The sequence below is a fragment of the Chlorocebus sabaeus genome, chromosome 8 (genome assembly GCF_047675955.1).
Source record: "Chlorocebus sabaeus isolate Y175 chromosome 8, mChlSab1.0.hap1, whole genome shotgun sequence".
Classification (NCBI taxonomy): Eukaryota; Metazoa; Chordata; class Mammalia; order Primates; family Cercopithecidae; genus Chlorocebus; species Chlorocebus sabaeus.
In genome coordinates this window covers 101,438,718-101,464,411 of record NC_132911.1, presented here as the reverse complement: position 1 = coordinate 101,464,411, position 25,694 = coordinate 101,438,718, and the positions used below count along the sequence as shown (strand labels likewise).

Sequence of the window (25,694 nt, the reverse complement as noted above, 5' to 3'; positions counted from 1 at the left end):
CCAGCCTGGGCGACAGAGCGAAACTCCGCCTCAAAAAAAAAAAAAAAAAAAAAACTGAACTTGAGAAGTCATGTCATTGAAAACAGCATTCTGCAGGACAAAAAAATACCTATCAAGTTAGCACTGTTACGTTAGTATTCATAATGATGCAGAGGCCATGCCAATCTTCTTTGTATCTTATCTTTCAATCTATTTATTTTTTGGAGATGGAGTCTTGCTGTGTTGCCCAGGCTGGAGTGCAATGGTGCCACCTTGGCTCACTGTAACCTCCACCTCCCGGGTTCAAGCAATTCCCCTGCCTCAGTCTCCCAAGTAGCTGGGATTACAGGTGCACACCACCATGCCCAGCTAATTTTTCTGTTTTTAGTAGAGACAGGGTTTCACCTTGTTGGTCAGGCTGGTCTTGAACTCCTGACCTCAGGTGATCCACCCACCTTGGCCTCCTAAAGTACTGGGATTACAGGCATGAGATACTGTGCCCGGCCTTATTCTTTTATTTTTATTTTTTGAGATAGTCTCACTCTGTTGCCCAGGCTGGAGTAAAGTGGCTCACTGCAACCTCTGCCTCCCAGTTCAAGTGAGTCTTGTGCCTCAGCCTCCTGAGTAGCTGGGATTACAGGTGCACACCACCACATCCAGCTAATTTTTTTTTGTATTTTTAGTAGAGACAGGGTTTCACCATGTTAGCCAGGCTGGTCTCAAACTCCCGACCTTGGGTGATCTGCCCACCTTGGCCTCCCAAAGTACTGGGACTACAGGTGTGAGCCACTGCGCCTGGCCTCAATTTTAGTGTATGTGCTGCTGAAGTAAGCACTGTAGTTTAACTTTCTACGGAAAAATGCTGTTTGTTTATTCTCACAGATGACAACCTAGATTCCTCGACTATCTTTACAGGAAGAGATGATTCTAAGTAGCTGCCATTTCTCTGCTCAGCACTACAGTCACTATAATGATTTTGGTGGTCTCACAAACTACCAAATAGCTTACAGAAATTACAAGCAGATGGAAAAACAAAACAAAATCTGGCACAAACTTAGCTAAGAGATTTTCAGTCTAGGCTGGCTGGCTACCAGTTGTGGAGAAACATCTCTAGAAGTTTTCACCACAAGCTGTTTCAAGGTCTTGTAATGATTAAAATGCCATATAAACAGATCCATGCCATGAATGATACTCAGGTCACAAGAACTTTCTTCAGTCAGCTTACCACTTCGTTATAATCCAACCATGAAAGAAATGTAGATCGCCATGGCAAAATACTATTTTTGTTAACGGGAAGATGCTGAAATCAACTCTACATCTTTTAAGTCCCATGAAAGAGTTGAGATTTTGATAAATGTATTTTAAATCTTTAAATAAAAAGGACATTACTGATAAATTTCAAATTCCTTTATACCGCTTCCCAATCCCATTTTCACACTCCCTTCCCAGTGGTAACCAAAATTGTGAACAATTTCTGTGTCTATCCAATCAATTTTTCTATAAATTTATTTCTATCCACATATAAAAATTTATAAATGACATATTCTATCTTTTTATAACTTGCTCATCATTCAGCATGTTGAGATTCCATTCGTAATGCTAATAATGTAGCTTTAATTCATTTTTAACTTTTTTTTTCTTTTTTTTTTTTTTTTTGAGACGGAGTCTGGCTCTGTTGCCCAGGCTGGAGTGCAGTGGCACAATCTCGGCTCACTGCAAGCTCTGCCTCCCGGGTTCACACCATTCTCCGGCCTCAGCCTCCAGAGTAGCTGGGACTACAGGCGCCTGCCACCATACCTGGCTAATTTTTTGTGTTTTTAGTAGAGACGGGGTTTCACTGTGTTAGCCAGGATGGTTTCGATCTCCTGACCTCGTGATCCGCCCGCCCTGGCCTCCCAAAGTGCAGGGATTACAGGCATTAGCCACTGTGCCTGGCCTCATTTTTAACTTCTAATATGCCACTGTATAAACATATCACATCTTTCCATTCCCCAACTGATGAACATTTTGATGACAGCTCACTTTTGCTTAGAAATGTAAAAGGTAATTTCCAAATATATTCAGAAAAAGAATTCCTATGATGTATGATAAAGTCTTTACTCCATTCATGGGTTCTATTGTGTTAAATGTCCAACAAACATCTGAATGATTACTATGTATTAAGGTACTATATATTAAGATATTGTACTAAGAAGTCGTTTTGTAGGTCCAATCTAAAACCCCTTTCTCCGCTGTTGACTTTCATATTGCCTGTTACCTGTCCCCCTCTACCATTTATTTACCCCTCCTTCTACCATTAGTATTATATCCGTTTTTTTTGAAATGGAGTCTCGCTCTGTTGTCCAGGCTGGAGTGCAGTGGCGCAACTTTGGCTCAATGCAACCTCTGCCTCCTGGGTTTAAGCAATTCTTTGCCTCAGCCTCATGAATAGATGGGATTACAGGTGCCTGCCACCATGCCCAGCTAATTTTTGTATTTTTAGTAGAGACGGGGTTTCACCATCTTGGCCAGGCTGGTCTTATACTCCTGACCTTGTGATCCGCCCACCTTGGCCTCCCAAAGTGGGAGCCACCATGCCCGGCCTATATCCTGTTTTAAAGACCAATCCTGGCTGGGTGCAATGGCTCATGCCTGTAAATCCCAGCACTTTGGGAGGCCGAGGTGGCAGATCACTTGAGGTCAGGAGTTTGAGACCAGCCTGGCTAACATGGCAAAAACCCGTCTCTACTAAAAATACAAAAATTAGCTGGGCATAGTGATGCATGCCTGCAATCCCGGCTACTCAGGAGGCTGAGGAGGGAGAATCACTTGAACCTAGGAGGTGGAGGTTGCAGCGAGCCGAGATCGTGCCACTGCACTCTAGCCTGGGAGACAGGGTGAAACTCCATCTCAAAAAAAAAAAAAAAAAGAAAAAAAAAAAAGGCATGGCATGGTGGCTCTACTAAATATACAAAAATTAGCCAGGCATAGTGGCAGGCTAATTTGTAATCCCAACTACTCAGGAGGCTGAGGTAGGAAAACTGTTTGAATATGGGACGCAGAGGTTGCAGTGAGCTGAGATCACGCCACTGCACTCCAGCCTGGGCGGCAGAATGAGAATGTCTCAAAAAAAAAAAGAAAGAAAAAAAGAAAGAAAGAAGAAAGACTGCTGGCTGGGCGCGGTGGCTCACACCTGTAATCCCAGCACTTTGGGAGGCCGAGGTGGGTGGATCACCTGAGGTCAGGAGTTCGAGACCAGCCTGACATACATGTAGAAACCCCATCTCTACTAAAAATACAAAAATTAGCTGGGCGTGGTGGCAGGTGCCTGTAATCCCAGCTGCTTGGGAGGCTGAGGTAGGAGAATTGCTTGAACCCAGGAGGCGGAGGTTGCAGTGAGCCGAGATCATGCCATTGCACCCCAGCCTGGGTAACAAGAGCGAAACTCTGTCTCAAAAACAAACAAACAAAAACTGCTGACCCTATACCAAAATCTCCCCTATCATTAAAATACAACCCCCCCAATCCCAGCAAAACCATTCCTGATACCACATGTTGCTATTATCCACTATCTCTCCTCCATTCCTATCCAAACTTGGGTTTGCTGTTTCTGATGCTGTTGATTATTGCTTCCCTGACCCTCCCAACTGTGTCAGCCTCTGTGACCCAGAATTCTCCTTCAGTTGCTTTATTTTATAAATAGAGATGGGGTCTCACTATGTTGCCCAGGTTGGCCTTGAACTCCCAGGCTCAAGCAATCCTCCCACAGCACCTCCCAAAGTGCTGGGATTATAAGTGTGAGCCACCATGCCAGCCAGTCTCTTCCATTAACAAATAAACACCCAGGAATCTCTTATACTCACCTTTTGATCATCAGGAATTGGTTCCTGGGACTTTAGAAGTGAAGCTCTTTCTTCGTCTACCCAATTGCCCCACTCTTCTGCTGGTGCATTCCAATCAGAGTTGGGATCAGCAGAAGACAGACCATCTAAAATTTAACAGTGTGAATTAGGTGTCTATCATTTTTGCCATAAGTTAAAAGGCAAAAACTAAAAATTCCTTATGTTCAACTAAGCTGTAATTTTAAGTTATTGTTCTGTCTCCCAAACACATTTTAAGAGCCAGAAAAAAAAAGTAACATGATGGTAACAATCTTAATTCAATTTCTGCTAAGCATATCATATGGTTAAATGGAATTTCTAAGAAATTCCAGAAAATTTATTAGCCATTTTATTCCACTCTCTCTGCTTCCTTTGTTATCAGTCTCCTGAATTTCTTTTCTCTATCCATTTTTAACTTGGTCTAGGACCTGGTTGTTTTCTCCCCTGATTATTACAACATTTTTGTAATTGATTTATTTTCTAGGGTTTGGAATTAATTCTTAACAGTAGTACCAAAGTTATAATCCCTACCTGTCATTTTATACTACACCTCTCCTATCCTTATGAGCTTTTCAAAATTAGGTTCTTCAAATTCACCAAGTCATGACAATATTCAATCTCTTATTTTTCCCTCCTCCTTTTAATACTTAACCTGTACTTTCTTATATTTTTCAGATCATTCAATGTGTTTTTTATCCAATCATTTCAAAACCATCTGAATAACTTTCAGGGCTTCACTAATCATTTATTATCAAAAATAAATTTTATTCTAGACTTCTAGATCCCTTTCTTTCACTATAGGAGGCACTAAATTTTTAACTCCTTGAGGAAGCTATCAATGACTTATTCTAAAAGGAAAAACCAGTCTTTGCTTTTACCCAGGTTAAACAAGTAGCTTTCAAAGTTAATTCTTCCCTTCTCTCTCTGCACATTATATACTCCTATATATGTTCCTGTAAATCTACTTATAGTCAGGTTTCATTTACAATGGTTTAAGATGACAAAGGTTAAGCTTTATTTCCAAGTGGTTAACAAGCTGTCCCAACAATGCTTAACTGAAAAATCCAATCACTTCCCACTAATACCTAAAGCTACTTTTATTAAATACTCAATTCTTTCTTTCTTTCTTTTTTCCCCGAGACGGAGTCTTGCTCTGTCGCCCAGGCTGGAGTGCAGTGGCATGATCTCAGCTCACTGGAACCTCCGCCTCCCAGGTTCAAGCGATTCTCCTGCCTCAGCCTCCCAAGTAGCTGGGATTACAGGCATGCGCCACCACACCCGGGCTAATTTTCATATTCTTAGTAGAGACAGGGTTTCACAATGTTGGCCAGGCTGGTCTCGAACTCTCAAACTCTTGACCTCGTGATCTGCCCGACTTGCCTCCCAAAGTGCTGGGATTATGGGTGTGAACCACTGCGCCCAGCAATGCTCAATTCTTTTTTTTTTTTTTTTTGAGATGGAGTCTCACTCTGCCACCCAGGCTGGAGTGCAGTGTCACAATCTTGGCTCACTGCAACCTCTGCCTCCCGGGTTCAAGCAATTCTCCTGCCTCAGCCTCCTGAGTAGCTGGGAATACAGGTGTGCATCACCACACCCTGCTAATTTTTGTATTTTTAGTAGAAACAGGGTTTCACCATGTTGGTCAGGCTGGTCTTGAACTCCTGACCTCGTGATCCACCTGCCTCGGCCTCCCAAACTGCTGGGGATTACAGGCATGAGCCACCGTGCCCAGCCTTACTCAATTCTTTTATATGCATTTCAGTCTGTTTCTAGAATTTCTATTCTATTCCACTGATCTATTCCTGGGACAGTGCTATACATAACTCTGCAATACATTTTTGTATCTAGGAGGACAAATTTGTTTGCATTACTTTTATTTAGTACTCTTATTTACTTTTTGCTATTCTTATTTTTCCAGGTGAACTCTATTATTGTTTTTAACAGGGAGGTATAATACATTCTTATGAAGGTTTTAAAACCTACGTTTTGGAAGAGTATATAACAATCTGGGAAAATGCTCACAGAAAAAAAAAAAATCATAGACAAAACTGTCTACACAGTATGATCTCAAATTTATATGAGGAAGAGACAGAAGAAAATAAAACATTATATATATTATATATATATTTCGTCTTAGTTTAAGAGACAGGGTCTTATTCTGTCACCCAGGCTGGAGTGGAGTGGTATAATCATAGCTCACTGCAGTCTTAACCTCCTGGGGCTCAAGCGATCCTCCTGTCTCAGCCTCCTGAGCAGCTGGGACCACAGCCGTGTGCCACTATGCCTGGCTAATTTTTAAATTTTTTGTAGAGAAGGGGTGTTACTATATTGCCCAGGTTGGAATAATAAACATATTTTAATAGTGAAATTACATCTATCCAATCCTTATTAAGCACTTCCTATGTGCTAGAACTTGAGCTAGGTAGGTAATAGAGATATAAAAATAAGTAAAATAGAAACCCTCTGCACATGCAGCTTGTAGTCTGTCTATTCAGGGGTGAAGATAGGTAAGCTTAACAAACAAATACAGAGTGATAGATTCTGCCATGAGGGCTGTGGAAACAGAGAAGAGCTAAGCTAGTGGAGGACAGGGAGAGACAACATAAGAATTTATAGTCTAGTGGACGAAAAACATGGAACAGGTGATTACAAGTGTGAAATGTGTTACAAAAAAGGAAGTTCCTTCCTGTATTTCTAAATTCACCACCATGAGCAAGTATCTGGAGTATTACATAGTAACACAGAGGCGAAGAGCATGGGCCTTCACGTCAAACAAATGTACATTTGAATATTGTTCTACCACTTAATAACAAGATGATTTTGGTTAAGTTTCTTAATGGGCTCTATTATCAACTTCATAGGATCGCTGAGAGGATTATGAGAGATACATGTAAAGGAATTCATGGCAATGCAGTAAGCACTCAATAAGTGGTAGCTATTGTTTTTATTATCACTGATGATAATAAAACCAGTTTCTAATCTATAAGGCATGTACAGCTAAAAATTTATTTCTCACAATTCTGATGAACCTCTCAGTAAGATATATTTCATATGTAAGATAAACTTCAATTCAATCTAGTAGATGTCTAGAACCAACTACTCATCTTATACTAAGCATTCATTAATAATACATTTAGGAGGTTCACATACCAAAGCTATCAATGGTTTTGCTTAACTCTCACAGATAAGAAACCCAGATTTTGAAAATTGCTGTCCATAAGCCATGTCTCTAAGACTTCTTGCCAGAAAAGAAACTATTAAGTAGAAAAAAGTTTAGGCAACTGAGTGGGCAATATACCAACATTTCACCCATCTTCTTAATACATGTGGTGGGAGGTGGAGGTGAAAAATAAAAATCAAGTAAAATGCTTAGTAAAAGTATTTTTTTGACAGGGTCTCGCTCTATTGCCCAGGCTGGAGTGCAGTGGCAAGATCATGGCACACTGTAGCCTAGACTTCTCAGGCTCAAGTGATCCTCCCACTTCAGACTCCTGAGTAGCTGGGACTACAGGCATGCGAACCACGCCCAGCTAATTTTTTTTTGTAGAGATGGGGTCTCACTATGTTGCCTAGGCCGGTCTTGAATGCATGGATGCAAGACATCCTTGCACCGTGGCTTCCCAAAGTGCTGGGATTACAAGTGTGAGCCATGGCACCGGCCTGAGTAACTAACTCTTAAGATTCATAGGCCTAATATACTAAAAAACTTCTTAGACATAGTTCCCTTAAAAATGATTCACAGTATAGTTTGCTTCAATTATAATTTCTCATCTCTAAAGTTTCCCATTAGTCTGCCAATGTCTTTTCAAAGAGCCATACTGGTTTTCTTTTCAAAAGGGTAAGGAATTTGTCTCTCCATTTAATTCGCTTATGGAATAATGTTTGAGGTTTAAGCATCTCATTGCTGGTCTTTATTTGGTTGTCAGCTGTTTCTTGTCAGAACTTAATTCAATGTAAACTTTAATAACTTTTTAATAAAAGAAAACAATCATGTTAGAAAGACATTCTCCAGTGTTAACCACATTGGGTAGACTTATTTTGCCACCAGAAGGACACCAACAGCAGAAACAGCAGCACTTACCGGATATTTATTATATGTATTATATGTGAGGCAGTGTTCTAAGTGCTTTATATGTATTAACTCATTTAATCTTCTCAGCCGTACTGTTGGGGAGGAATTACTATCTTTACAGATGAGAAAATTGAGGCATAGAATAATCATGTAACCTGCGTAAGGGCAAAGGCAAGGAAGTTAAGATTGAAACCCAGGTAGTCTGTCCTGAAAGCTCATGCTCTCAACCACTCCATTATGCTGCAATGAATTCATTCACTCCTGTGTGCCAAGAAAAAGTCCTATTCAACATCTGACTTTTTACATGGGTTACAATAATGCTGTTCCTTTATGGTTAAGATAGTAACGGATTAATGTATGTCTTCAAACTGGAGGGTCAATATATTAATTGTATCATACTGTAAATGTAAATCTAACATAATATACTTTGTGGATTAGTAATCTCAAATACTACATCATTCATTTTGGAAATTCAGAAGTAATAATTAAATTCACTGAGCACCAATAATAGAGCAGAATTAAAGATGGTGACACAGAAAATAAAGTTTACAGAGAAAACGTTGAAGAAAAACTCTGGACTTAAAAAGACTGCCAATACAGCATGACAAACTTGAGGAAGATGGTGTTTCTGATACATATTACTTTGATTAAGTACAGAATCCTGTGGATACATGTTTTAAAAATCTTTTATTTTAGCAGCCAATCATGTTTTTCATATTCAAAGTATCTTAATATGGATAAAATAAAAAGTGGATCTATTCTGTCCAAACAGGAAAGCCTGGAGACCTGTCCACTCAATTTTCCTCTGCCTCAACCCACAGCAGCCCAAGATACCTTTCTGCTTTTCCTATAGTTACTCCTATCATTGTTACAATCACTCCTCAATTCTATTCTGCATGTAGCTGATAATTCTTCCAAAGCACAAATATACGTGTTTTTTTTCTCCCAAAAATAGTGCTTTCACATCCTTGTAAAACCTTGGATTTAAATACTTCATACACAGTCAGCCCTGCGTATCCACAGGAAAAAAAAGAATGAACTGTGCCTGTATGAATATGTACAGACTTTCTTTGTTATTATTCCCTAAACAATACAGTATAACAACTATTTACACCATATTAAGTACTACAAGTAATCAAGAGATAATTTAAAATATATGGGAAGATATATGTAGGTTATATGCAAATACTATGCCATTTTATCATAGGAGACTTCAGCATCTGGGGATTTTAGAACCTGAGGGGGGTCCTGGAATCAACCCCCCATGGATACTGAGAGATGACTGTAATTTACAGAGCTTTCATGTTCACCCATTACCTCATTAAAACCTCATAACAACCTATGAAAACAGATATGACACGTTATTTGCTCGATTTTACAGCTCCCAGATAAGTGACAAAGCCCAAACCATATGAGGTACTACATTTTAGAGTCAGGACTAAAATTCATATCTACTGTCTAAGCCAGTACTGAAAACCCCCAGCTCCCTAATCTTTAGCCAGCAATTCAAGGCATGGCACTTTACAATATGGTCCTCCCTGATCTTTCTTCCCTCATCTCCCTTAATCTGTAAAAACTGTGCTTTAACCACGTGTCGCAAACTTACCTTGATGATTACTATCATCACCAAGGCTGTACCAGAGAGTGGTTAAGAGCATGAACTCTGGAGCCAGACTAGCAAGGTATGAATACCACCTTCCTCCATTTAACTAACTGTGTGGCCTGGGGAAAGCTAGATAACTTTCCCTTGTCACAGTTTTTTCATCTGGAAAGTGTGGAAACAAATAAAACCTACCACACAGAAATGTTTTAAGCATTAAATGAGATAATAAAATCCAAAAGACTAAAACCAGTGCCTGGCACACAGTACAGTGTTTTTATTGTCATTCTTATTACTACCGAGCACCTATGTATAAAGGCTTTCACTAGGTCCTGAGTGTATAAAACAGTACTAGTCCCTATTTTCAGAGGGTTCTTAACTCTACTTGGAGAAGCAAAACATATGCTTAAAAACTGTGGAAAACCCCACAGGGAACATATAAGTGCTAACAGTAGAAAACAGTAAATAGTAAAAAAGGATGTGAAATAAAAATTCAGAGAAAGTAAATTTTGAGATTTAGGTTTGTGAGGGAAAAACCTCGTATTTTTGTTTTTTTAAAATGAAGATGGCATGAACTTTCTGAACATACAAACCATATTCTTCCTTTCTAAAATGAGCTTTCCTTTAACTAAACTTCTGTTGGCAACTGGGTTAGGAAAGTAGTTTTCCACCAGCACAAAAATGTGTGTACACTTCACAAATACAAAGGCATTCCTGTATATTGAAGTCAGTCTATTAGACTACCTAGGAGGAGAAACAGACATTCATTTAAAACAAAAAATTTAAAAACTAGAAATATTACAGAGCAATCAGAAGAAAACTTTATGTTTAAATATTGCCTCAATTATGAAAATTCAGTTTTAATTCTACAGGTATTCAATAATCAGGTTTCAAGTAGTACATTTGGTATTAAATTATATTATGACCTTTAAAGGTGAGAAATTAGAATTAAAATTAAAACATAAAGCATGAATTCAGGGTGCTAGAAAGAAAATTCTGAAAAAAATAACTGATAATTTTTAAAAGGACATACTTAACCCAGACCATTCATCATCGATATAGGGTTGATTACGGCTAACATCCCACTGATAATCAGAAGTGGTAGACTGAGAAACTGGCTCAGCAGTAGACCCTTAAATGAAAAACGAATGCAATAAAATTAAAAATGGAATTTCCTAATGATGTTTCATAACAATAGTTCTATACTTTGACACGGAGACTTTATTTTAAAAATTTCTCCTAAAAGGAAAAATTCAGACATTAGAAAAAGAGTTAAGTTAAAAGGAAAAGTAGAATTGAGGGTAATTTTAGATTAACTATGATAATCACTTGATCAAATTCAATGATCAGAAATTTATGTTTTCCCTAGCACAATCTATTAGATTTTGTGTTTTGTATTACACGTCAACTCATTACCTACAATTTTCTTTCTTTTTTTTTTTTAAAGACAGGATCTTACTCTGTCACTCAGGCTGAAGTACAGTGGCATGATCATGGCTCACTGCAGCCTCAACCTCGCAGGCTCAAGAGATCCTCCTACTTCAGCATCCCAGGCAGCTGGAACCACAGGCTTGTACCACCATGCTGGGCTTTTTAAATTTTTTCTTTTTTTGAGACAGAGTCCCGCTTTGTTGCCCTGGCTGGAGTGTAGTGGCACAGTCTTGGCTCACTGCAATCTCTGCCTCCTCAGCTCAAGCAATCCACCTACCTCAGCCTCCCAAGTAGCTGCGACTACAGGCACACATTACCATACCCAGCTAATTTTTGTATTTTTTGTAGAGATGGGGTTTTACCACATTGCCTAGGCTGGTCTTGAACTCCTAGGCTTAAGTGATCCTCCTGCCTTGGCCTCCCAAAGTGCTGGGATTATAGGCATAAGTCACCACGCCTGGTTTCCTGGCTTATTTTTTAATTTTTTTTTGTAGAGAGAGGGTCTCTCTGTGTTGCCCAGGCTGGTCCTGAACTCCTGGCCTCCAGGGATCCTCTTCGGCCTCCCAAAGTGCTGGGATTACAGGCATGAGCCACTGTGCCCTGCCTACAAATTTCAAGAAGTCAAAAAAAGTTGTTTTTTCCTTCTTCTTAATGGAAAATAAAACACAATAGAAATCTCTGCCATCAATCATTTTAGTCCTGGATGTTTCAGGGCTATGTATCCTCAGAACCCTGAAAGAGGGAACTAGAAAATGTCTGAGTTAGCTAGAATCTTTTGGCTAAGAAACATTAAAAAAATAGGTGGTTATCTAGAGAGGTGAGGCAGAGAGAAGCCAAAGAGACAAGAAGAGTTGCAGGAGGTCTAGAGACTAAGTTCAACTGCATTTAAAGGAAACAAAATATTATTTCATAAGTTTTGTTTTTGTTTTTTCTCAGGTGAGGGGAGTAGATTGGGTGAGAGTGGGTTCACACAGTCTTTTAGGAACCTGATGAAAGCTGTGGTAGTCTACTGTCCAGAGCTTAACACAAAATTTTGCATATAGTTTTGGGGGCATATGAGTTCACTGATGCCAGGTCAAATCCCTTGCTTTAGAGATATAAATTCATTTTAGGATGTAAATGTAAAGCAGTAGTTCTCCATCAGGTGCACGCGTGCACGCGCGTACACACACACACACACCCCTTCTGAATCGGAATTTACTTGTGTACTGGAGTCCTTAGATGACTCTGATATGTATTTTGGATTCAGAGCCACTATATAAAGAAATGGTTAGGAAGAAAAGATACTTGATTAGTATAAAAGTGTTACACACAATCACGTCCTCCTACCACAGTCCTTACTAATTTATAAATTTCTTCTTGGTTACAGATGATGTTACCAGCAGCATTCCACTAATATATTATCCGCTTGATATATACTCTTTCTATATATATGTTTAATACGTATATTTTAATGTAAACTTTAACCAACACAGTAACCCTATAAAATTCACATGTAATAAATATATTATCTGCTTAGAAGCAGTACTGTAACACTGGTGCTATTCCTTTAGCAGCCCACACTGCTTTCTCTGCATATATGAAGGGAATAGCATGTGTGTTGTACAGAGTCATCAAATGAGGAAGCAATAAACTTGTACCTCTGGAACTGAAATGTTGTCTATGAGATCAGAGTTCAGCAAACTATGACCCACAGACCAAATCCAACCATCAGGTTTTTATATGGCCCATGAGCCAAGAATAGTTCTTACATTTTTAAAAGGTTTAAAAAAAAATCAGGCCAGGCGCGGTGGCTCACGTTTGTAATCCCAGCACTTTGGGAGGCTGAGGCAGGCAGATCATGAGGTCAAGAGATGGAGACCATCCTGGCTAACACGGCAAAACCCTGTCTCTACTAAAAATACAAAAAATTAGCCGGGTATGGTGGTGTGTGCCTGTAGTACCAGATACTTGGGAGGCTGAGGCAGGAGAATCGTTTGAACCAGGGAGGTGGAGGTTGCAGTGAGCTGAGATTGCGCCACTGCACTCCAGCCTGGCGACAGAGCGAGACTCCATCTCAAAAGAAAAATAATAATAATTCAAAAGAATAATATTTTAGAACCAGACAGTCATTTGCTTACTGTCTCAGGTTGCTTTCCTGTTACAACGGCAGGGTTGAGTAACTGCAACAGAGGCTGCATGGCCCACAATGCCTAAAATGTTTACCATCTGTCCCTTCATACAAAAAGTTTGCTGATCCCCTTTCTAGGTTAGTGATTCCAGACACTGTGGAACTACAAAATTAGTAAACTGGGTCCACGAATTCCAAACTAAACAATGTCTCCCATAACTTATACATACACACACACACACACACACACATATATATATATATGTTTTAAGACAGAGTCTGTCACCCAGTCTGAAGTGCAGTGGAGCACTCACGACTCATTGCTCATTGTAGCTTCAACCTCCCGGACCAATGCGATCCTCCCACCAAAGCCTCCTGAGTAGCTGGGACCACAGGCAAACACCACCATGCCTGGTTAATTTTTTTTAAAAAATTATGTAGTGATGTAGTTGCCCAGGCTGGTCTTGAACTCCCAGGCTCAAGTGATCTTCCCACCTCAGCCTCCCTATGTGCTGGGATTATAGATGTGAGCCACCACACCTGGCCTCCCATATTTATGTAATATTTGTTAAATACATATAGCTTCTGTATGATTAACAAAAACATATATCCATTTAAGTAATGCAGAATTAACAGTAGTTTATTAGTAATCATGTATTTTATAAATCAACAGATACTTAAGAGTTATTATGTGGGAATCCATAACCTGAAAGGGTTAGTTTTAAACTCATGATGAGTAACGGTGAACAGAAGTAAAATGTCAAATTTTAACTAAAAGTATGGTAGGACTACCTTAGCAAGAGAAGAATATGAACCTGAAGGGAAGGCCTTGCATGTGTATTTGTCTGTGTGCCAATGCACTGTCAGTGATCTCAAGCTACAGAATCCTTACTCCCCTAGAGAGAGGAATTAAGCCATTTGCACATAAGAATTTAGGTCTTCTCTTCTTGTTGTAAAGGCCTCTGCCACTTTATAATACCTGCTGTTTATATTGATAGCAGTACTTGATGTTGATTAGCTCTTCAAATAACAAGCACTAAAATTAAACAAATGTTTTTGTTAGCTGAACAAAAGACTGTTTTCACATACCAGAAACAGCAGAGTTAAGTGTGAGAGATGCAAAAGAAGCAGAATTCTGTTCAGAGGTATTCATTCCCCTATCCACACTAGACCAAGCAGCTGTTAAAATAAAAAACATCACTTGGAACCTTCAATTTGCAATCAGATTTGAAAGATATGTAAAGATTTAAAACTATGAGAATATTTAAAGATAACCTTAGAAATGAGAATCACTTAATATAGCAATAGCTACTATTTACTGAATATTTATTATGTAGCTGGGCCCCTTACACCAACCACTTCTAATCCTTACAGCAACTTTGTTAGGCAGTTTTGGAGCAATTAAGTGACTTGCTGATAGCTAGAAAACAGAGGAGCCACGAATGCAACTGAAGTCAATTCCCAAAGCCTACGCTCTTTTCCACTGTACCAAGCTGCATTATTATCTATTATAATTAAGCAGCTACTTTGGGATAGCACTGAACTTGGTACTTGACTTTCATTACAACAAATCCTCACAATTACATAAGTATGAGGTTCATACAGGTTAAATAACTAGCCTCAATATTTTCAAGACATTTCTTTCTTATTTTGAAGAGCGTAAACCTCCATGAGATGAGTCACATCTGTCTCTTTTCAGTGACCCATTACAAACCTAATTTAATATAGCTCCCTTTCAATTTCAATAAAGGTCCTAGTCTATCTAGGCAGGAACTCTTAATTTGCTTTTTATTATTATCTGTAACAACATTAAGCAAATACCATCTAATTTATGTCCTAATTATGAAATGTTATATAGTTTTTATAAGTAAATTGTAGGCTGGGTGGAGTGGCTCACACCTGTAATCCCAGCATTTTCTGGGGCTGAGGCGGGCCCATTACGAGGTCAGGAGTTCAAGACCAGCCTGGCCAACATGGTGAGACCCCATCTCTACTAAAAATACAAAAATTAGCTGGGCATGGTGGCACGTGCCTGTAATCCCAGTTACTGAGGCGGAGGTTGCAGTGAGCCAAGATCGTGCCAAGATCGTGCACTCCAGACTGGGTGACAGAGCAAGCCTCCATCTAAAAGAAAAAAAAAAAATTGCAGATTATAAATATCCCAAAAGGTCACACAGTTCCTAACATTACTCCATAAAATTCAACCATTTCTTTTACCAAATACAAAAGGATGCTTCACAGCATAGAAATTAATGCTTTCTTCTTTGCTGAAAATGAGTGGGAATTTTGGGAAGGTCTCTTTTTTTTTCTTTTTGAGATGGAGTCTTGCTCTGTTGCCCAGGCTGGAGTGCAGTGGCACGGCCTTGGCTCACTGTAACCTGCACCTCCCGGGTTTAAGCAATTCTCCTGCCTCAGCCTCCCGAGTAGGTGGGATTACAGGCACGTGCCACCATGCCCAGCAAATTTTTCATATTCTAGTAGAGATAATGTTTCACCATGCCACCCAGGCTGGTCTTGAACTCCTGGGCTCAGGTGATCTCCCCGCCTCAGCCCTGCAAAGTGCCAGGATTACAGACATGAGCCACCACACCCAGGCAAGGGAATATCTCTTTCAAACAAGTTTTGATACTTCTACACAATTTTTCAATATAATGGGGAGGAAGGGAGAGCAAGCTTATGAACAATCTAAATGATCTAAGAGTTTGATTTTTAAGGGTATTAGCTTTAAAAGAGAGGGGCTGGGGTTGGCGGCTCACGCCTGTAATCCCAGCACTTTGGGAGGCCGAGGCAGGTTGATTACCTGGGGCCTGAGTTTGAGACCAGCCTGACCAACATGGAGAAACCTCGTCTCTACTGAAAATACAAAAGTAGCCAGGCGTGGCGGAGCATGCCTGTAATCCCAGCTACTCAGGAGGCTGAGGCAGGAGAATTGCTTGAACCTGGAAGGCAGAGGTTGCGGTGAGTCGAGATTGCGCCATTGCACTCCAGCCTAGGCAACAAGAGCGAAACTCCATCTCCAAAAAAAAAAAGAAGAAATATTTTTCTACTTACATACTAAAAAGTTTCTAGTGTCTACTGCTCCCTCAAATTGGAAGAGATAAAAATATCTGCAATAAGCACGAGAGAAAAAATTTTATGTTTAATGCACAAGAAAGTATAACTAGATTTAAAAAATAAAATAGTAGGCAGATGTGGTGGCCCACATCTGTAATCCCAGCACTTTGAGAAGCCAAGGCAGGTGGATCACTTGAGCCCAAGAGTTTGAGACCAGCCAGGGCAATATGGCAAAACTGCGTCTCTACAAAAAATACCAAAATTAGCCGGGTGTGGTGGCACATGCCTGTGGTCCCAGCTACTAAGGAGGCTAAGGCGGCAAGATCATTTGAGCCCTGGAAGTCGAGGCTTCAGTGAGCAATAATCACACCACTGCACTCCAGCCTGGACAACAGAGTGAGACCCTGTCTCAAAAAATTAAAAACAAAACAAAACAAAAAAAACACAAAGAGCTCATCAGACAAATGGGAAAACGACACGAACAGACAATTCATAAAAGAAATAAAGATGACCAAGAAAGGGTCGGGCATGGTGGCTCACGCCTGTCATCCCAGCACTTCGGGAGGCCAAGATGGGCGGATCATGAGGTCAGGAGTTCGAGAACAGCCTGGCCAACATGGTGAAGCCCTGTCTCTACCAAAAGTACAAAAATTAGCCGGTTGTGGTGACAGGCCCCTGTAATCCCAGCTACTCAGGACACTGAGGCAGGAGAACCACTTGAACCTGAGAGATGGAGGTTGTAGTGAGCTGAGATTGTGCTGCACTCCAGCCTGGGTGACAGAGTGAGACTCTGTCTCAAACAAAAAAAAAAATCAAAAAAATAAATGACCAAGAAAGTTATGGAAACATTTTCAATCTCATTAGTGATTCTAAAAAGTTAACCAAAATAATTTATGTACTTTTTGCTTATCAAATTAGAAAAGGCGAAAAAAAAAAAATCCCCAACCTTGGTAAGTATATGATAAATGGGCACTTACACTGATGCTTTGAGTATAAATTAGAACAACTCTCTTAGAAAATACTTAGGCACTATGTAGTAGAGCATCACAAACATTCATATTCCCTTTAATCCAATATCACTCACAAGACTCTGTCCTTAAGAAATAACCGCCAAACACGGCCAGGTGTGGTGGCTCACACCTATAATCCCAACACTTTGGGAGGCTGGGGCAGGAAGATCACTTGAGGTCAAGAGTTCGAGACCAGTCTGGCCAACATGGTGAAACCCCATCTCTACTAAAAAAAACACAAAAATTAGCCGGGTGTGGTGGTGTGCGCCTGTAATCCCAGCTACTCGGGTGGCTGAGGCATGAGAAATGCAAATGCTGAAACTCAGGAGGCAGAGGTTGTAGTGAGCTGAAATCATGCCACTGCACTCCAGCCTAGGTAACAGAGTGAGACTCCATCTTAAAAACAACAAAAAAATCCCAAACAAATATATTCAGTAAAACTACAACGGGTTAAAAAAAGGAAAATTGGCTGGGCGTGGTGGCTCACGCCTATAATCCTAACACTTTAGGAGGCGAGGTGGGTGGATCACCTGAGGTCAGGAGTTTGAAACTAGCCTGGGCAACATGGTGAAACCCCATCTCTACTAAAAATACAAAAAAAAATTATCTTGGTGTGGTGGCGTATGCCTGTAATCCCAGTTACTTGGGAGGCTGAGGCAGCAGAATTGCTTGAACCCAGGAGGCAGAGGGTGGTGTGAGCCAAGATCACGCCATTGCACTCTAGTGTGGCAGCGACAAAGTGAGACTCCATCTCAAAAAAATAAAATAAAATACTTCTTGAATAATATGGGAATAGTTAAGTAAATTATGCTAACATTATAGGGCCATTAAATATATTTACAAAAAGTAAGGAAAATGTTCATGTTACAATGTTAAGGGGACTACGGGAGACATAAACACGCACATTCAATTTGAGTTACATCAAAAACAAAAATACTAAAGCAATACTACAGGCCGGGTGCAATGGCTCACGCCTGTAATCCCAGCACTTTGGGAGGCTGAGGCTGGCAGATCACCTGAGGTCAGGAGTTCAAGACCAGCCTGGCCAACATGGCAAAACCCCGTCCCTACTAGAAATAGAAAAATTAGTCAGGTATGGTGATGCATGTCTGTAATCCCAGCTACCTGGGAGGCTGAGGTAGTAGAATCGCTTGAACCCGGGAGGTGGAGGTTGCAGTGAGCTGAGATCACATGACTGCACTCCAGCCTGGGAGACGGAGCGAGACTCCATTAAAAAAACAAACAAACAAAAAACAGCAACAACAAAAAATACTATATACAGCTGCGGACAGGAGAAAGGGAGGGAGAAGAAATATAAACAACAGTGGTTGTCACTAGGTGGCACAGTGATAACTGTGGGATTTTCCTTATCATTTTGCAGTTTCCCACATGTAATGTGGATTTCTTTTCTACAATACACAGACAGACAGACAGACACACACACAAAAATTAACTTGCTTTTAACTTGATGGCTCTCAACAGAAATAAGCTTCTCAACTATTGGTCTTTATATTAAAATTCAGAGGAAAATTTAATTATAAATGGGCACTTTGCAGACTGTAAAATACTCTGTAAGTGGATGTTATCAACTATACTTCCATTTACTATTTTTATTTAGACTCAACAAAATTGTTGAAATTAATCAAAAAGTCTACTCACACATTACATGTATCCCATCACTAAGAATATATAATTACACCAGTTAGCTACATTGATAATCAAATGTGATAAAGTATGTGAAAGCACTATGCAAAGAGTAAATGATAAATGTTATTTACTTTTTTAGTTCCCACCTTCCTCTACAAAAAGGATGTGAGATGAGTTAATTATTACTATCATTCCTGCAGAGCAGTACTTATTTTTCTATTCATAGGATTTTTTCCTATTTCTGAAAAATTAACAATGTACAAGAATAGTAATTTTAAATAAACTTAAATTTTTCTAACACTTCTTACCAATGCCAGAAAATATTGAACGGTCACTCCAACTCCTTCCCCAGTCTTTTCCATTTGCATTAGCATCTCCAGTGTCTTGACTCCAGGCAGATGGCTCAGTTTTCCTCTTTCCTGCAGAAGCAGGTGAAACGGAGTTCCACTTCTCCTCACCTGCACTGATCTGTGAGGAGAGTTTTACAGACTTTTCATTCCAGCCTCCTCCATTGACAGTGAGGTTTTCATTCAATCCTGAAGAAACTTAAAGAAAAGAAAATGAAGATTAAAAAACAGGTACATGACTTCTTAAAACTGAGATATTTTCACATTTCTATGATTGCTTGACTTATATTTATCACTCACTTCCCCTACTATCCTTTGATCACCAAGGATTGCCTTTTGAATTTAAAAACAGGAGGCTTGAACATAACATACATACTAACAAAGTTGTCAACAGCAGAATGACTTGCTCGAAGGAAGTACAACAGAGCAAACAGGAAAATGACACATATTCTGAATACTCACCCACTAAGAATATGAAGACACCTCCTTAGTTACATGTTCTTTCCTTAATTATTTATGTATATTACATTATGTATCAAGCAATGATTCTAAAACCTGGCTGCACATTAATATTAACCGAAAAATTAATTAACAATAGACTCTGGAGCCTCAGCCCAGACCAATTAAAATCAGAATCTTTGTGGTGGAGCCCACATATCATTATGTATGTATAGTGTAGGTATGTACACATACACGAATACACATAAGTGTGTGTACAGGTAAGTACATGTTTCTTTTTACATACATGCGTGCACGCGTTGTTTTTTAAAGCTTCCTGGATAACTAATGTGTAGCCAGGGTTGAGAACCATGAGCACGAAGGAAGCTGACAGTGCTAAGAACAAGCACTGAAAAGCCTGAAATAAGGATGGGCGCGGTGGCTCATGCCTGTAATCCCAGCACTTTGGGAGGCTGGGGGCAGGCGGATGACCTGAGGTCAGGAGTTCGAGACTAGCCTGGCCAACGTGGTGAAACCCTGCCTGTACTAAAAACACAAAAATTAGCCAGGCGTGGTGGCAAGTGCCTGTAATCCCAGCTATTCACGAGGTTGAGGCAGAATTGTTTGAATCCAGGAGGCGGAGGTTGCAGTGAGCCGAGATAGTGCCACTGCACTCCAGCCTGGGCAACAAGCAAAATTCTGTCTCAAAAAAAAAAAAGCCTGATGCCTGTAATCCCAGCACATTGGGAGGCCGAGGTGTGTGGATTACCTGAGGTCAGGAGTTTGAGACCAGCCTGGCCAACATGGTGAAACTCCGTCTCTCCTAAAAAATACAAAAATTAGCCAGGTATGGTGGCTGGTGCCTGCAATCCCAGCTACTCAGGAGGTTGAGGCAAGAGAATCGCTTGCACCCGGGAGGTGGAGACCGCAGTGAGCCAAGACCACGCCATTACACTCCAGCCCGGGCAACAAGGGCAAAACTCCATCTCCAAAAAAAAAAAAAAGAAGCCTGAAATGAGAAGGTGCTTTTTTCATTTCCAAATTTATTTTACTACAACACTTTTGTTTTCAGGTCAGGCGTAATACTCTACTTAATTCAATCTTTATCATAAATGAGTAAATAAAACATTTTCTATTTATAAAACAATGATAAACTTTAGACTATAGTCCATTCACTGTGAAATATTTGAACTGTCAAGGAAGCAGTAAAAACATTATAGGAACTAAGGCTTTTTTTCTTTTTTAAACATACAAGCATCAAGTATTTTATCTGATACATGCTATATTAAACCCAAGCCCAACAAAAATCTTTCTTCTCTACTGACTTCGTAGTGATATAAACAAGATTCAAAATTGCATATAAGCGACTACTGAATGTTTTTATATATGGGGAAAAAAAGACTAGAACATACCAAAGATTGTTAGAAGTGGGAGTGATTTTTCTTTTTATTTATTTTCCAAAATCTCTGGACTGTGATTATGTTACTTTATTAATTAAAAATCATTTTAAGACTTTTTTCTTTCCTTCTGTGTCATTCATGTGAGGAAAGAGATATGTATATAAATTTCTATTTTGACGGGCCTTCAATTTAAGTTATATGTAATTTCTCTCACCCTGAAGTGTAGAATCTCCTTTTCCAGATTTAAAGTTGCTAACTTGAACATTTAGATGAGAATCACCTGGTTAAAATAGAAATAAAATTTATTTAATACTAAATAGGCCACTATGCACATTAAATTAGGAGTAACACATAAATTAATTTTTACTTATTATCTATTATAAATTGCTCCTTCAAGTGCTAAATTCTTCCACTGGAAAAAAGTCAAAAGTTCCCTGTTGGTAAGGAATTGAGTTTTCTGGTTACCATATTCTTAGTCAACTAAAATGCCAATAAAGAACCTGGAAAACTGCTTATTTACAGACAGAGTTTGCTATTCTAGAACAGTTATCAAGATTATTTTAAGTAGGAACTGGAGTATTGGGCTCTGTAATTGGATTCAACTTTGCCACCTCTCAACACCAGCTGCCTTTTCAACAATCCTGGAAGCAAACACATCAACTTATGAAGAATTTTGCCAGTATTTGGGACCAGGACTTAGGAAATATGGCAAGAGGTGAGAATACACATTATAACACAAAAATACTATTTGACACTATAAAGCATAATGATCACAATGTTTAAAAAAACTAGCATGACATAGGATTGTGCTAGCAAGGATGGCATGCACAAGACAGTGAAAAACAATCAACAAAAATACTAAAGCATAGCTAATATGTAACAGTGAAAATGGGTAAGTAGAAGTCATTGCTGTACCATGGCAATAAATTCCACCAAGTTATCAAGCAAAAAACAAAAGGTAACAAGGCTAAGAAAATGGTCTGGAAACAACTGAGGTGTCGGGAGGTGGGAAGGTCATTAACAAAAAGACAAGGAAGATACGCCAATGCTTTCAAGCAAATTGAACAGTATCACTTTGCAGGCTGGTGTCTCCAGGGTAAAAATGATGGTAATGTAAAGAGCGGGCTACCAAGAAGCCACCAGTATTGGATAGTATGAACATATGAAATATTAATACTTGAGAGAAAGAACATTAGCTCAATCTTTGAAGTTGTGGTCTAGCTCTATCAAACATCTATGATATTCTCAAAAAGCTGGAGTGATAAGAAATCCAGACACAACCTGTACTAACCAGAACATGCATGATTCATCTTGGAATGAAAGCTCTTAACATGCAAAATGGTGATAAATCATTTCATTTAATAAATGTCTTATCCACTCTAAGGAACGGAGATCCAAGAGAGTTGGGGCAAAGTGATACACACTAGAAAAGTGGCAACATCATTTTCTCATATGACTCAAGGCAGAAAGGCAAATTTTAACTTAATAGGCCATTCATTAGGCAATATGTAACAAGTAACACTGCTGGTATTCGGTAAACCGATACACGGTTCACAATACTCTCATGAAGAAGGGTATATCAGCACAATGATGTTAGCATTGAAAATAGTCAGATTTTGACATAATGATATTTTGTACATCCGAATAAAAGGAGTTTGATTTGATGTACCACTGTCTTATGTTCCACTAATATACCTTTATTCTTCTTGGAACCAACAGGAAATGATGCGGTTGTAAGTTGCTCGGTGGTAACTGTGATGGTATTTTCTATCCCAGGGATAGTTGAATCCAATGAACCAGAATCAGTCAGCACCTTATCACGTTTACGTTGCTGTCGTTTCTCTCTGTGACTAATTTTAGTTTCCCAGGCTCCTGACACAGCCCCAGAAAAAAAATGTTATTCAGTAAGGGGAAGACAAAAAAGTTGTAGTTTTGGGGGAGAAAATGGGGTGGAGCACATAAAATATCATGATAAATTTAGATGTTAAGCTAAAACCAAGAGTGTTGATTATATTAACTCATCCTAAGAATGTGTTCTAATTTCATTATGTTGTTTTAGGCAACTGCTATTATTTATTCTGGTAATTTTTATCAAATCTGTCATCTATGGTTTAGAAAAAGTGATATATATAAGTCATCTTGTCTATCTTTTTTTATCTTGCTAGGTAGAAGTGATAGGAGAGTATTATATATAATCACTAATACATGGGTTTATTAGGTGATGATAATAAATGACTTCTAACAAATTTTGTACAAAGTCTTTCAGGAATGGTATATTTAAGAACCATGGGGAGAAAACAAACAAACAAACCATAATTCCAGGAGACAAAGACAAGATGAATGACTTTTTAATTGCTCAAAATACTGAGCTTGACTTTAAATTTCAAGGCAATTCTCTTCAGAAAAAGCACTACTGGATCCTTAACAAAAGTGTTTCCTAACAGTGTCACAGCTCTATATATTAAGGTCTACAGTAATAAAAAAAGAGCTAAATACAAAATAAAGTAAAACAAATGCAGTTTTTATATAATACACTTTGATAAAAAAGGATTAAAAAATTTTCTACAGTCCTTTCCCTTGCTCAAGTACCTTCATCAACTTCCTTTCCATCATGGCGTGAACTGTTTTGCACTGCTTTAGCATCTGACTTTGATTTCTTCTTATTTTTCTTTGACTGAAAGTAAAATAGAATGTTACTTAATATTTCATTATGTTTTTGATAAGGAGTCAGTAAAATACATAATGAAATGTTTGATGCTGACAACTAAAAAAAATTTAATGTTTGATTTAAAAAACTTAACATATTAAGTGGCAATAATCATCATATGAGGTTACCATTGAGTGAGTGGTTACTATGTGTTAAGTATTCTGTACTCATTTCCTTATGTATTCCTTAAAAGAAACTTGCTGGAGAAGGTATTAGCCCCATTTTAGAGATGAGGAAATGAAAACTCAGAGATGTTAAATATTAACTAAATTGTACCACATCACAATGTTAGTAAACTAAGTCATAATAGGAACTAGGTCTGTCTGGCTCCAAAGTCTGTGCCCTTCCACATCATGCTAATATAAGTTACATCATAAATAAGGTACTGTAATATGGTGTCGAATATCGAAGCAATAAAATTAAAACCTATTGCAACATGTTCAGATGAAAAATTATGTGATGATTATTGTTTTTGGATTGCATAAAGCAGATTGTTGCTATATCCTATGCACAACAAATTAATGGGTCAATTTACATGGCAGGTACTATTTTGTCAGTTTCAAAGCAATGTTAAAATACCTAGGATTTGTATATAGATGTTTAATAATAGATAAAATATCTATACACATACAAGCTATGGCTGTTTTCGAATGATCTTCCAATTCCCTTCTGCTAATATTGTTTTATCCTTTCAAAAGCTTGCTAAAAATGAAATAAGCCATAATTTCTGTATTTAGATAAGTGCTTCCAAAAGAGAATTAATGTTTATACAATAGTATTTTTATACTTTGTATTCACTTATTTAGCTATTTATTGACATCAGCTATGTTTATGTATTACCACACGCTCTTTTTTTTTTTTTTTTCCTGAGACGGAGTCTTGCTCTGTCACCCAGGTTGGAGTGCAGTGGCGCGATCTCAGCTCACCGTAACCTCCACCTCCCGGGTTCAAGCAATTCTCCTGCCTCAGTCTCTGGAGTAGCTGGGATTACAGGTGCCCGCCACCACACCTGGCTAATTTTTGTATTTTTAGTAGAGACAGGGCTTCACCATGTTGGCCAGGCTGGTCTCGAACTCCTAACCTTGTGCTCTGCCCGCCTTGGCCTCCCAAAGTACTGCACACTATCTTAAGAGAGAGTAAATGAATTCGAGCAAGTGAGTAAGCAATGACAGAAAATTGCTTTTCCTACCAATAAAAAACCTGCATATATTCTCAAGTGACATGATCTCTTGAAAGTGATTAAAAATTGTCTTTGACAAGAGAATACATTAAAAAACTAATTTTTTTTTACTGACCTCATAATTGATTTGCGTTTGTTCGTTTCATTGCTTGTTCTCATCATTAACATGTATGTTTAATATACTGTTTTATTACAGTATGTATATTTAATATACTGCTTTATTACATGTACCAAACTAGACTCACATCCACTTAAAAAAAAAAAGATATGTGGAGATATCATCCACATACCGTAATATTCACCCTTTTAAAGGTGCACAATTCAGTGGTTTTTAGTATATCTGAAGTTGCACAACTATCAAAATTATTTATTTTTTTTGAGATGGAGTCTCGCTCTGTCACCCAGGCTGTACTGCAGTGCCGTGATCTCAGCTCACTGCAACCTCTGCCTCCCAGGTTCAAGCAATTCTCCTGCCTCAGCCTCCCAAATAGCTGGGATTACAGGTGCCCACCATCACACCTAGCTAATTTTTGTATTTTTAATAGAGACAGGCTTTCATCATGTCGGCCAGGCTGGTCTCGAACTCCTGACCTCCAGTGATCTGCCTTGGCCTCCCAAAGTGTTGTGATTATAGGTGTGAGCCACTGCTCCCAGCCTCAAAATGATTATTTAATCCCAAAAAAGAAACTCTGTAATGATTAGCGTTTACTCCCAGCTCCTCTTTTCTCACTGGCAACCATGATTCTACCTTCCGTCTTTGTCTTCACCATAGACACTCTTAAGTAAAGATAACATATTGAACGTCTGTCAATTACAGTTGAGCAGAGGCAGCAAACTTTTTCTGCAAAGGACCAAACAG

At 38.9% G+C, this 25,694-nt stretch overlaps 1 protein-coding gene across 9 annotated transcripts in view; it reads right to left on the bottom strand.

Annotated features, from left to right (window-relative positions):
• MTDH (metadherin) overlaps window positions 1-25,694 on the bottom strand; it is a 79,097-nt gene that overhangs the window by 16,280 nt on the left and 37,123 nt on the right. For 2 of the 9 annotated variants that reach the window (XM_008001162.3, XM_008001165.3), the window contains exons 3-9: window positions 23,538-23,622; window positions 22,644-22,820; window positions 21,163-21,228; window positions 19,072-19,308; window positions 14,142-14,231; window positions 10,545-10,643; window positions 3,822-3,946 (exon numbers count right to left, since the gene is read on the bottom strand). In XM_008001162.3, the coding sequence (XP_007999353.1) occupies window positions 3,822-3,946; window positions 10,545-10,643; window positions 14,142-14,231; window positions 19,072-19,308; window positions 21,163-21,228; window positions 22,644-22,820; window positions 23,538-23,622 (879 nt within the window). The remainder of the gene's footprint in view (window positions 1-3,821; window positions 3,947-10,544; window positions 10,644-14,141; window positions 14,232-19,071; window positions 19,309-21,162; window positions 21,229-22,643; window positions 22,821-23,537; window positions 23,623-25,694) is intronic. The other 7 variants (XM_008001164.3, XM_038000252.2, XM_008001166.3 and 4 more) reach the window with 5 other exon arrangements.